Here is a 12,409-nt window from a genome sequence, read left to right as displayed (position 1 = left end):
ACTAAACAACAAACCACCTCTTTCCCCATTTTTTTACTAATGTCTCAACAAATGAAACTGATTTGTAAAAATGTTACATATGTGGGGGGAATATGAGAGAGAGACATTGCAAACACCATTGTAAATCAAGAAAATCTTTAATAATAATTGTGCAGGGCAGAGGAGAGTCATCCTGAATTGACAGTCTTCTCCTCCATGAATCTGTCTAATCCTCTTTCCAAGTTGGTGGCCATCAGTTGGTGGCCTCTTGTGGGAGCCAGTTCCATAGTCTTAACTACACCGTTGCATGAAGGAGTAAATCCAGAGAGGAATGCCAAGCGCGGATGAATTGGGAAATTTGGAGGAGTCGAGGGGGAGGAGGGGGCGTGGAGTGCCGAGGGTTTTTTGCGGGTCCCGGCTATTCCTGACAATGCGGTACATGTATGGAAATAAAAAGGAATGTGCAGAGGGGGAGGGAATCTGACAAAAGGGAAAGAGGGGAGCAGCATCAAAAGGAGAGACAGAGCTTGGAGATTATAAGTCTGGGAAGTGTGTAGTTTGCAGGGAGGGAAAATGCTCCGTCTCTCTCTGCCTCTCCTCGCCATCTGCCTGGCAGCCTGGGCCCCCAGCGTGGTGGATGGGGCCCCCCGCACGGTCACCCCCACCCTCCTGCAACGGAAGCCCAGCAAGAGCCCCACCGCAGCAAGCCAGGTGACAGCAGCGCTCCCCAGGGCACCTTCCACCTCACCTGCGCCCTCCAGGAGCAAGCAGGTGAGGGGGACAGCCCGCCCGGAGCTCACCTCGCCCGCTAACCTCAGGACCACAGTCACACCTGGCAGACAGGGCAAGGAAGCGCCCTTTGCTACCACCAGCCAAGCCAAGAAGACCACGGTGGCCACGGAGAAGCCGGTTCTTGGGAAGAAAGGTACGGGTATTCATTGCCTCTTTACGCACAGGAGGGGGGGGGTCTTTCTGAAAGTGAGATTGCGGGTGCGCTGCGAAGTTTGTTGGGTGCAAGGTTTGGAAGAGGGGAAAGTCAGGCGATGGTCCGTGCACTGCAAGGATTTTGCAAAGGTGTTTTCACAAAGTCCAGCGGACAGTTTGAGGCTGCAGAGATTCCTCTGGGAGATTTATGTAACTGGTCCTGTCTTTGTTGGTGAGCCGCCCTCACCAAGGAAAATGCAAAGCTGGTTAGAATCCAGCTTTCTGGAATTATCATCACTCTGCCACAACATCCGGGAGGAGCCCAGAGAACGCGTGAATGGCTGTTTGAGTGTCAGAAAGAGTCCCCCTGGCCGTGTCAGATGATCTCCTTGCAGATGCAAGAGTAGGGTCGTTCGCAGGTTAGGATTTACCTGTGTTGAGCTCCGTGTTGGGAAACAACATCCTAGAACTGTAGAGCTGGGAGGGACGGGACCCCCAGGGGTTCTCTAGTCCAACCCCCTGCGAGAATTAATTTCTACTCAGGGTTCAGGCCAGAGATACTAGCTGTACAGCTTGTCACCCAAGTGCCACAGGAGAACACTGGGTTAAAATTAAGAGGCACAGAACCATAGAATTGTAGAGTTGGAAGGAACATCCCACAGTGCAGGAATCAAAGAATCCCTGGCAGATGGCCATCTCATCTCTTGGTTTTTTTTTATACTTTAAGTTTTTATTGTTAAAATAGTTCATCATTAATACACATATACAAGCATACGAACATACATTTCATACAATCCTTAAAAGTGTTCAAACATACTTACACTCAATCCCACAAATAGTTCCTTTCCCCATCCCCATCCACCACCCCTCACCCCACCTTTGTGTTTGACTTCCAATCTACTCAATTACAATTTCTTTCCACTTCTATTACTTTCTTTCACACACCTTTATCCTAATTTCATACTTCTTTTTCTATTACACATTATTATCCATCTTATTTGATATTTCAGTATTTGAAACGGAACTTGTTTATTCTAATAGGAGTTCTGATTTTTCGATATGATTTTGCAAGTACCTTTTAAACATCTTCCAGTCCCTATCTATCTTTTTGAAATTCTTTTTGAAAATTGAAATCCTTCCAATTTCTTCCATTGTTTTGGATATATTGTAATACTCCAATAATTTGGCAAGCCACTCTGTTTTTGTCGGTATTATACCACTTTTCCAGTTTTTCGCAATCAATAGCCTTGCTGCTACTGTTGCGTATAAATATAAGGTCTTATCTTCTTCCTTTAGGCTTCCTGGTACTATTCCCAATAGAAAACCTTCTGGTGTTTTCCTAAATGAGTATCTAAACATTTTTTTCATTTCATTATATATTATTACCCAAAATTGTTTGATGTTTAAACAATTCCACCATATATGTATCATAGTACCTTTTCCCGTGTTGCATCGCCAGCAGACATCGCTACAATTTTTATTCATTTTTGCTATTCTTTCAGGTGTTAAATACCATCTATGTTGCATTTTAAGGTAATTTTCTTTCAGTATATAACACATAGTGAATTTCATATCTTCTTTCCACAATTTTTCCCATTGTTCAAACATAATATTTTTCCCAATATCTTGCGCCCATTTAATCATTGATGCTTTGACCAATTCATCCTTTGTTTCCCACTCTAAAATCAGATTATACAATTTAGATATATTTTTTGATTTTTCTTGTATTAAGTATTTATCAAATTTTGATATTTCTTTTTCAAATCCTAACTTTTTGTCTTTTGCTAATCTATACTTAATTTGAATATATTGGAACCAATCACTAATATGAGCTTTAATTTCTGTGTAATCCTTTAATTCAATTCTCCGTTTTCTTCCTTTAATACAGTTTTATAGGTAGCCCAATTTTCTTTCATATTTAATTTTTTCACTGTGACAATTTCTGCTGGCGATGCCCACCAGGGAGTTTTCAGTTCTAGGAGTCTTTTATATTTCTCCCATATTTTATATATAGATTTTCTGACTATATGCCCTAGGAAGCCTTTATGTACTCTCACTTTTTCATCTATTAAATAGGCATGCCATCCAAATCTCGTCTCTACTCCCTCTAAATCCAATACATCCGAGTCATCTAATTTGATCCATTCCTTTAGCCAGGTCAGACCCACCGCATCGTGATATAACTCCATATCTGGGAGACCAAATCCTCCTCTCTCCTTCTTATCTATCATTATTTTGTGTTTTATTCTTGGCTTTTTCCCTGACCATATGAATTTAGCCAAATCTCTTTTCCAGTTATTAAAACATTTATCTCCTCCTAGTATTGGGATACTTTGAAATAAAAACATCATCCTTGGTAAAATATTCATCTTTATTACCGATATTTTCCCTAGTAAGGAAAGATTTAATTTCCCCCATACTTGCAAGTCATTTTTTATTTCATTCCATGTTTTCCCATAATTCTCATTACTTAAATCTATAGTGTTTGTTGTTAAATTTATTCCAAGATACCTTATTTTCTTTTTAATTTCCAATCCTGTAATTTCTTGTAATTTCACTTTATCTTTTTCTTCCATATTTTTCACTAGTATTTTGGTTTTCCCATAGTTTAATTTGAATCCTGCTAATCTGCCATATTCGTTTATGCATTCCAATATTCTAGGTGTACATTGTAGGGGATTTTCTGTTGTGATCATAACATCATCTGCAAAGGCTCTTAACTTGTATCTTTTTTCACCAACTGCTATTCCTCTTATTTGGTTGTCCTGCCTTATTTTCTTTAATAGAACCTCTAATACTATTATAAATAACATTGGGGATAGGGGGCATCCTTGTCTTGTACCTTTAAAGATGTTGATTTCTTCTCCAAACTCTCCATTAATAATAATTTTTGCTTTCTGTTGGTTATATATTGCATTTATACCTTTTTAGAATTTTTCACCTAGACACAATTCTTTTAATAGTTTTTTCATAAATTCCCATGAGATTTTGTCGAAAGCCTTCTCCGTATCGATTGAAATCAGGGCTGCTTGTTTGTCTCTTCTTAATTGTAGATATTCCATTATGTCTATTATATTTCTGATATTATCCTTTATTTGTCTACCTTCCACAAATCCAGCCACATTTTTATGTACTATTTTTCCTATAATTTTTTTCAACCTATTAGCCAATAATCCTGCATAAATTTTATAAGCGGAATTTAACAATGAAATGGGTCTATAATTTGAGACAGATTCCAAATCTGTACCTTGTTTTGGCAGGAGCGTTATATACCCTTGAGTCCAGGAGTCTGGAATATTCCCCTTCTCTACTGCTTCCTCTATTACTTCTTTTAGCGGATCAATTAATTCATTTAACATTTCTTTGTAGTATTCTGCTGGTATGCCATCTGGACCTGGGGATTTCCCTATTTTTAATTTTTGAATTGATTCCTTAATTTCTACGGTTGATATTGGTTCATTTAATAATTTATGGTCTTCTTCTGCTATCTCTATTAATTTATTTTTCTTTATATATTCCTCTATTTTTCTATTGGCACTTCATCTTTTTGATATAATTTTTTATAATATTTTTCAAATTCTTTTTTAATTTCTGTCATATCCCTTATTGTCCTCTCTTCTACTTTTATTTTATTTATTAATTTTTCATTTCTTTGTTTCTTTAGTTGCCGGGCAAGGATCTTGCCTGGCTTATTTGCCCATTCAAAATTTTTATATTTCCAAAATTTGATTTGTTGTTCTACCTCCTGTTCTATAATTTTATTATATTCTACTCTCAGTAATTTAATTTCTTGATTTAATCTCTCTTTATTTTTGCTTGCATAGGCCAATTTTTCCTTCCTTTTTATCTCTTCTAAAAGCCCCCTTTTCTTTTTTTTCTTTATTCTTATATGCTATTGAGTTTTGTTGTATGAAATATCCCCTAACAACCGCCTTCCCAGCATCCCACACTGTTTTAACATCTGTCCCTTTCCTCCAATTGTTTTCAAAATATTCCTTCATCAACTTTCTGGCTCCTTGTATTACTTTTTCGTTTTTTAATAAGAAAACATTCATTCTCCACCTTTTTTCCCTTTCTCCTCTTTTCCTTTAAGAGTTAATGATACTGGATTGTGATCTGTAAGTGTTTTTGGCAATATTTCGGCATTCTCTGCTTCAATTGTCATATCCTTAGTAATCCATATACTGTCGATTCGACTATACGAATATTTTTGTTCTGAGAAATATGTGAACTCCTTTTCAACAGGATGTTTATATCTCCATATATCCACTAAATCAAAAATCTTTACCATTTCCATAAAGCTTTTTGGCAACTTCCCTTCATTCCCCCCCCCCCTCTTCTGCGATCTATCCAATTCTGGTTCCATTACTCCATTTAAATCCCCTAACACAATAATTCTCATATCTATATATTCCATTAATAATGATCTTACTTTAACATAGAATTCTGATTTTCTTTTATTTGATCCATAGATTCCCGCTACTACAATTGGTTCCCCCTCTATTGATATTTTGACTATTACAATCCTCCCCTCTTTGCCTTCATATAACAATTCTGGTTCATATTTGCTTTTAACATACATTACAACCCCCCTCTTTTTTCTTACATCAGATGCGATGAATTCTTCCCCTAACTTTGGTTTTACCAATAGTCTTTTATGCTTAGTATTGATGTGGGTTTCTTGTAAACAAGCAAGGTCCCACTTCTGCCTCTCTAAGATACGTTCTATTTTCTGTCTCTTCCTCCTATTATTTAAACCATTTACATTCCATGATAACAATTTAAATTTCATTCTTTATTAGTTAAAAAAATTATAAAGTTAATGGAAAGAGTTTAAGTTATCTGCAGTGGTAAAGGAGAAGGGTTTTGTAATAGTTATTGGTCTGATTATTTACCACTGGCGTAGTTCTTTATCCTTCCACCCTTTGCTGAGCTTTTTCTTCTTCTTCCACCTCATCCGATAGCTCTCCCTTCCTTCCTTCCTCATTTCTTACTTCACTTTTCCTGCCTCCTAATTCTCCTCGATACTTCCTCCAAAACATATCTGCTTCCTCAAATGTCTCAAATCATCTTCTTTTTCCTTTGAAGTTGAAGGAAATCCCCACTGGGTATTCCCATCTGAAAGATATTGATTTGGCCTTTAGTGCTTTTGTTAGAAATTGGAATTGCTGTCTCTTTTTTATCAGCCTAGGTGGGACTTCTCATAAAATTATTATTTCCTTTCCATCTATGGTTAATTTGTTCTTACTCTTTACTTGGAGGATCTTATCTTTCATCCAATTCGATGTGAATACAATGATGCAGTCTGCTGGCCATTTGTTCATTTTTGCTTTTCTTGAGTTCACTCTGAAGATTTTCTCTGTCTGTTCTATTATGTCTTTTTCCTGTAAATGTAGCCACTTTGCTAAAGTTTCAATCATCTTCTTCCAAATATCCTCCTTCTCCTCTTCTGGAACATTTCTGAATCTCAAAGTCTTCTCTTTAATCTGCATCTGTATCATTGCTAGCGCATCCCCAGTAGCTTCCTAATTTCAGAAATAGACTGGAAAGAGAAGCTGCTGAATTGCAACTCATTACCAAACTTAAAACCATGGAGAGACCTGGTCTGAACAAAGACATTGGATTCTTATCTCATTATACATGACAAAGCCATTTTTCACCTTCTCACCCCTTGCTTTTTCCTGTAAGACCTATTGCGGTCGTTAAGAGTCGTCAACAGGCTCATCACAGCTATCTGCCAATCACCCATTCCCACCACCCTTCTGAGTAATACCCCTCCCCACCTTCTCACTATATAGAAGGATCTGGCAACTTCTGTTTCAGTGTATCTGAAGAAGTGTGCATGCACACGAAAGCTCATACCAAGAACTAACTTAGTTGGTCTTTAAGGTGCTACTGGAAGGGAATTTTTTTTTTTTATTTTGTCTTCGTCACTTCCTCCTTCTTCCTCCTTTACACTTTGTAGTAAGTCCGTTTCAGATAGTGTGCTTTTCAAATAGTTTAATTGCAATCTGAGTGATTTCTTTACATTCTTTCCATATATATATATATATATATATATATATATATATATATATATATTGTTCTTCTGTCTTCCCTTTACTTTTGTGGTAGCATTACTTCTCCTCCGCTATTTTTACTCTTTATCTTGTTTTGGGTTTACTCGCTCCGTGAGGGATTCCCCCTCCTGGGTTCCCTTTTTTCCCCTTGTCTTATTTCCTTTTAGGTTTTATTACTGCTGCTACCACTTTACGTTTATTTTGATATAGAAATAGAGATTTTACCATCTTATCGCTGCTTCAGTGATGTGAGGCTTTTCACCGGTCTGTTTGATGTTCTTCTCTGTGCCTGGATTCCCCCCCCACCTCAGCCGTTTTTCCTTCAGCGAGGGGTGCCGGGACTCCAAAAAGACACTGCCAAAGTTCCTTTGACTTGAGCTTCCTTCCAAGCCTTTTCAGGGGTCGTGTAGCCAAACGTTGCCCCTCACAGTACCGATGTATGCCCCGACCTGCTTACTGCAGTCAGAGCTCACACTGTTGCAGCTGTGGTAAAAGCGGAAGTCCTGCCATCTCATCTCTTGTTCAAAAACCTCCTGTCGGAGCCAGCCGTTACAAATGGCGCTTGTTTAGCATAAAATAAAGAGACAGAGAGCCAGCAATATTTCCATGGACGGAGGGCAGCTCATTCAGACTTCTTCTCCCTCTCCGGTCACTTTTATTATCCTTTGTTCTGTCCAGCCGCATGGCCGTTTGCCAATCTCATGTTACCTCATCCGGTCAAGCTTTTATTGCACCCATGCCATATAAGGTCATTACATTCCAATACCTTGTAAAGCTCAGAGTGCTGGTCACGAGGTCCGGAGGTACCCTGCAGTATTTACAAACCTCTGCCATGGCTTTATGACTCCCACAACCTCCAGCGAAGGAGAGTTTGCCACCTTCATAGGGAGTCCGTCCCACTGTCAAAAGTTTGAAGCAAATGACTGTGTGTGTGCGCGCGCGAACTTGAGCTCAGTCGGTAGAGCAGGAGACTCTTAATCTCAGGGTCGTGGGTTCGAATCCCACGTTGGGCAAAAGATTCCTGCATTGCAGGGGGTTGAGCTAGATGACCCCCAGGTCCCTTCCAACTGTATGATTATCGCTCTGTGTGTGTGTGGATTGTCACCTTTCGCTTGTCTCCTGGTGTGCCTTTTTTGTGGTGTACATTGTGCTTGGGAGAAAGGGGAATGCTGTGACCTCTGGAGGTTTTGCCATCCTTAGGGGGCCTCATGCGCAAGCTCTGCAGGGCTGGACGTCAATCCTGCGAGGCGTTGGGAGGCTTACATTGTGCAGCGCTAGGCAATCCCATTTGCTTATTTATTTCAAGGACGGAACGTGCTGCCATTTGACTCAAATAGTTCCAGTTCTGGTAATGACACACACAAAGTAACAGGCTGTATGTAACAGTATAACTTCTATTTCAAAAAATAATTCAACATATCATGTCACAATATGTAATTCCATAGACCACATTATCATATGAGTGGAACATATTCTGAGTACAGTGGTACCTCGGGTTAAGTACTTAATTCGTTCCAGAGGTCCGTTCTTAACCTGAAACTGTTCTTAACCTGAAGCACCACTTTAGCTAATGGGGCCTCCTGCTGCTGCCGCGCCACCGGAGCATGATTTCTGTTCTCATCCTGAAGCAAAGTTCTTAACCCGAGGTACTATTTCTGGGTTAGCGGAGTCTGTAACCTGAAGCATATGTAACCTGAAGCATATGTAACCCAAGGTACCACTGTAATTAAAGTCCAGCGGACTGATCAGGAGTCTATTCAGTTCTTATATTAGCAATAACCCCAATGTGGAATGCTTATATCAATCTTGTAGTGTTCCACCTGTCGATGCTTTTGAGAATTCTAGCATTCCTTGTAAGTAGGTATCAGATGAAAAACTTGAAAGTATGGCACATGCAGAAAATAAGACAAGAATTCCAGGATAATTCCTTGTTTTGCCCAACCAGGCTTCGTCAGCTGTGCATACTCTTATATAAACGAAGATAATGTAATGTAATTTTATGCAAAATTAAGTAACATAACATAAACATTAAACAATAGATTTGCATACCATATTCTTGTATACCTGGAACATGGAACATAATGGATTCAGTCACTACAATAACTGACCAGAAGTTTCTTTATATAAAGAGTTCCTCATGTGATGAGAGCTTTGCGTTGTTACGCTGAGAGATAAGGTCTTGTGATGAAGGGAGTGTGTGGCTTGTTGTGGCGGTACTTTGCTATCGGGAGGGAATTGTGGTGTGCAAAACCAGTGTCGAGTTTTGCAGACCTTAGTTGGGCATTTTGCAATTCTGGGTCATGGCACGCGCCGTGTGGTTTGTTTTGCAGTGTAACCACACTGGCCTGTGTGTTTTGCAGCGTCACTCACATATATTTGCGTTCAACCGCTAACCGTTTCCGCGTGTCCTGCGCTTTATGGACCTCTGTGTTGCTGTTTGCACTTCATTCATCTATATTTACAAGAATATTTACAGACCGCTCTTCCGTGAAAAAAAAGACATGAAGCCATGCCATAAATTGAAGTTATAAACAAACATTAATTCACCATTGGGGAAGGATGTCTTCTGAATTGCCTGGAGGAACAGAAGCGCTTTCAGTGGTGTTTAAAATTGGGCGCAGAAATTGCCCGCTGAATCTCCAGTGGCAGAGAGTTCCACAGGACTGGGTCAATTGCACTAAAGCTCTCATTTTTCGGTGTTGTCAAACGAGCCTCACCAACGATGCTAATGTATTGGCATGACCAGCATGCCTTTATGGTGTTACGCAAGGGGTCTCAAAGGGTTTGGGGCACCTTTGCACAAACCGCGGGCGGCTTTGCAGTGTTTCAAGCTGACCTACATGCTGCTTGCTTTGCAATTCCTGGCAGTGCTAGGAGGGGGGGTCATGGCAGGCCGCCAAGAGCTGCAGGCATCACGGTGCCAGGGGATGCCACCCTTCTGCTGACTCTGCATTTGCAAACTTGGCATGAGAACAGAAGGCGAAGCTGCCACAAGGAGGCTTCTGATATAGCAGCTGCTGCCCTCCACGCCTGCAAGCTGCCTTACACTGATCCATTGGCCTATCTAGCCCAATAATGTCTACACTGACTGGCAGTGGTTTTTCAGACAGGGAAATACCGGGCATTGAACCTGGCACTTTCTGCATGCAGAGCAGATGATCTACCACTGACATACCCTCCAAGTGCCCCCATTTTCCAGGAATTACAGAAGCCATCCCGGTTTCTGACTTGATCCCATATATATGACCTTAAATTGTTTTGTTTTTTTCATATGCAAAGCAGACATGGGCGGAGCCAGGAGTGGGGGGGGCAGCTGCCTTCCCCAAATCAAATAAATAAATAAAAATACTCACGTATTTTTCGCTCCATAAGACGCACCTGACCATACGACACACCTAGTTTTTAGAGGAGGAAAACAAAAACAAAAATATTCTGAACGAAACAGTGGATGTATGATTTTTGTGGTTCATGCTGTGGCCACAGACATGTGTTCTGACGGTGAGTTTGGGGTAGCCCAATGCAATAATCCTGAGGATCCATGTGAATCCCTGCTTTGTAACCACGTTTTTGCGCCATTGCGGCCCCACGAAACAGTGGATGCGTGATTTTTTGGTGCAGGCTATAGCCATGGACATGCTATGTGATCTGGTGGTAAATTTGGGGTGACCCAATGCAAAAATCCCGAGGATCCATGTGGATCTGTGCTTTGTAACCACATTTTTGCACCCCACGAAACAATGGATGCGTGATTTTTTGGGTAACTAACTGACCAACTGTGTCACAGAAGGGAGGCTGCATTCCTCGAAAGGTTTTCTTCCCTGCCTGATAGCTGGCTGGCTGGCTGGCTCTCTCCGCTCCAGGCTCCCACGCCGCGCCTGGTGCTGCGATGCAAGCTGGCTTCCTCGCTTCGCTTCGCCTCTCCGAAGGGGGTTGGTTGAAGGAAAGCGGCTGGATCTGATGGAGCTGAGCCAGAGAGCTGAGCTTGCACAGAGCAGGCACTGTTTTTGAGGGCCTCCTGCATCCTGTTCCACAGCGTGGGGCTGCAGGGCTGCTGGGGGTGTGGGAGGGAAGGTTTGGCCAAAGTAAGAAAGGAAACCCTTTTCATTCGCATGCATGCAAGGGGGGAAAACTTCCTGCACAGGATTTCAAGGTTCCACACTTACGCAGGAAGAACCAGCTGCAAAACTATATAGTATTTTGGGGAGACAGGACACTCCTGGCTTTACGGCAGGACGTGGGGAAAGGATCGAGGGGTTTTAGTAGACCACAGGCTAAACATGAGTCAACCGTGTGATGCAACAGCAAAAAAGCTAATGGTATTCTAGACAGCATCAACAGAAGTTTAGGGTCCAGATCAAGGGAAGTAATGTTGTTGCTTGTTGTTTAGTCGTGTCCGACTCCTCATGACCCCATATATTTGCTGTTAGGGCGGCTAACAGCAAATATAAAACATTGATTAAAATGCGACTTTAAAACAGCATAAAACAGCATAAAACTAAACAAACAAATGTATGGCTTTGTCTTTCTCCAGTTGTGAAAAAGGTGGTGAAGAAGAAGGTGGTGAAGAAGAAAGTCAAACTTTCCCCCCAGGAAAGAGCTGCGAAAGAAGCCTCAGGTATGCTATCTGCCATGGATGCTTTAGCTGAGATTCCTGTATTGCAGGGGGTTAGACTAGATTGTTAGTGGAGAAACCTGAGGGTTCCCTTGGAGAAAAACAAGGACACCAGCCAGGAATACCAGAGCAAAACAGCAGCCAGTAGGCTTGGTCTTTATTGAAGACTGTCGCGACAGGACTCCCACCTGCCACAAGGTGGAAGAAGATGGAAGCCCCGAACAAAAGAGCCCCCAAACTTTTATTAGCTGCTAATCCCCATGTTACACCCCCCCCAAACTACATCACTAATACATCACAGTTACATCATGAAAGGGGAGGTCTGGTGGCAGTAATCTGAGCATCCTGGACCCTGCCCCATGGTTCTCCTTGCCCTCCACCAAACACCCATCAAGTGGAACAAAAGAGATCTTTACATTTCCCTGTTTCCCAGCCAAGTTAATCACACCCTTTTGTCGTCTTCTGGGTTTGTTATTTCTGGAATGGCTACCTGTCTGGCACTCAGGTATCAGGATGCCAGGAGTTATCACTCAGGCAGAGGGGCTGCTGAGGAGCTCAGCTCACATGTCTATATAAATTTCTGAAGTTTTCCCTGTGAGCCAGTGCATAGAGAGATTGATCAGTGAATTCTTACATTTGGTATCGTGCAGCAAAGGCCCTTTGAATAGACAGGAAGAAACTGTGATGAAGTGTTTTGTGGGGACAAATCACAAAAGTCACAAAAGCGATTGTGCTGATTTTGGTAGTGGGTTGCATATGCATGATATCTGCTGGAGGGGCAACCCCCCCCAACCTGTACATAAATTCCTGCAACATGGTTTCTAGCCCTTTTTCC

General features: G+C 41.4%; 1 protein-coding gene across 1 annotated transcript in view; it reads left to right on the top strand.

The window, feature by feature from the left end:
- Nucleotides 1–449: 449 nt before the first annotated feature.
- The window catches only part of CPXM1 (carboxypeptidase X, M14 family member 1), a 35,358-nt gene continuing 23,398 nt past the window's right edge, over nt 450–12,409 (top strand). Inside the window, exons 1-2 of the mRNA XM_053402122.1 lie at nt 450–904; nt 11,494–11,577. Of these exons, the coding sequence (XP_053258097.1) occupies nt 553–904; nt 11,494–11,577 (436 nt within the window). The 5' untranslated portion in view covers nt 450–552. The remainder of the gene's footprint in view (nt 905–11,493; nt 11,578–12,409) is intronic.

Source organism: Podarcis raffonei, chromosome 9 (genome assembly GCF_027172205.1).
Source record: "Podarcis raffonei isolate rPodRaf1 chromosome 9, rPodRaf1.pri, whole genome shotgun sequence".
Classification (NCBI taxonomy): Eukaryota; Metazoa; Chordata; class Lepidosauria; order Squamata; family Lacertidae; genus Podarcis; species Podarcis raffonei.
This window is presented reverse-complemented; position numbering and strand designations above follow the sequence as displayed.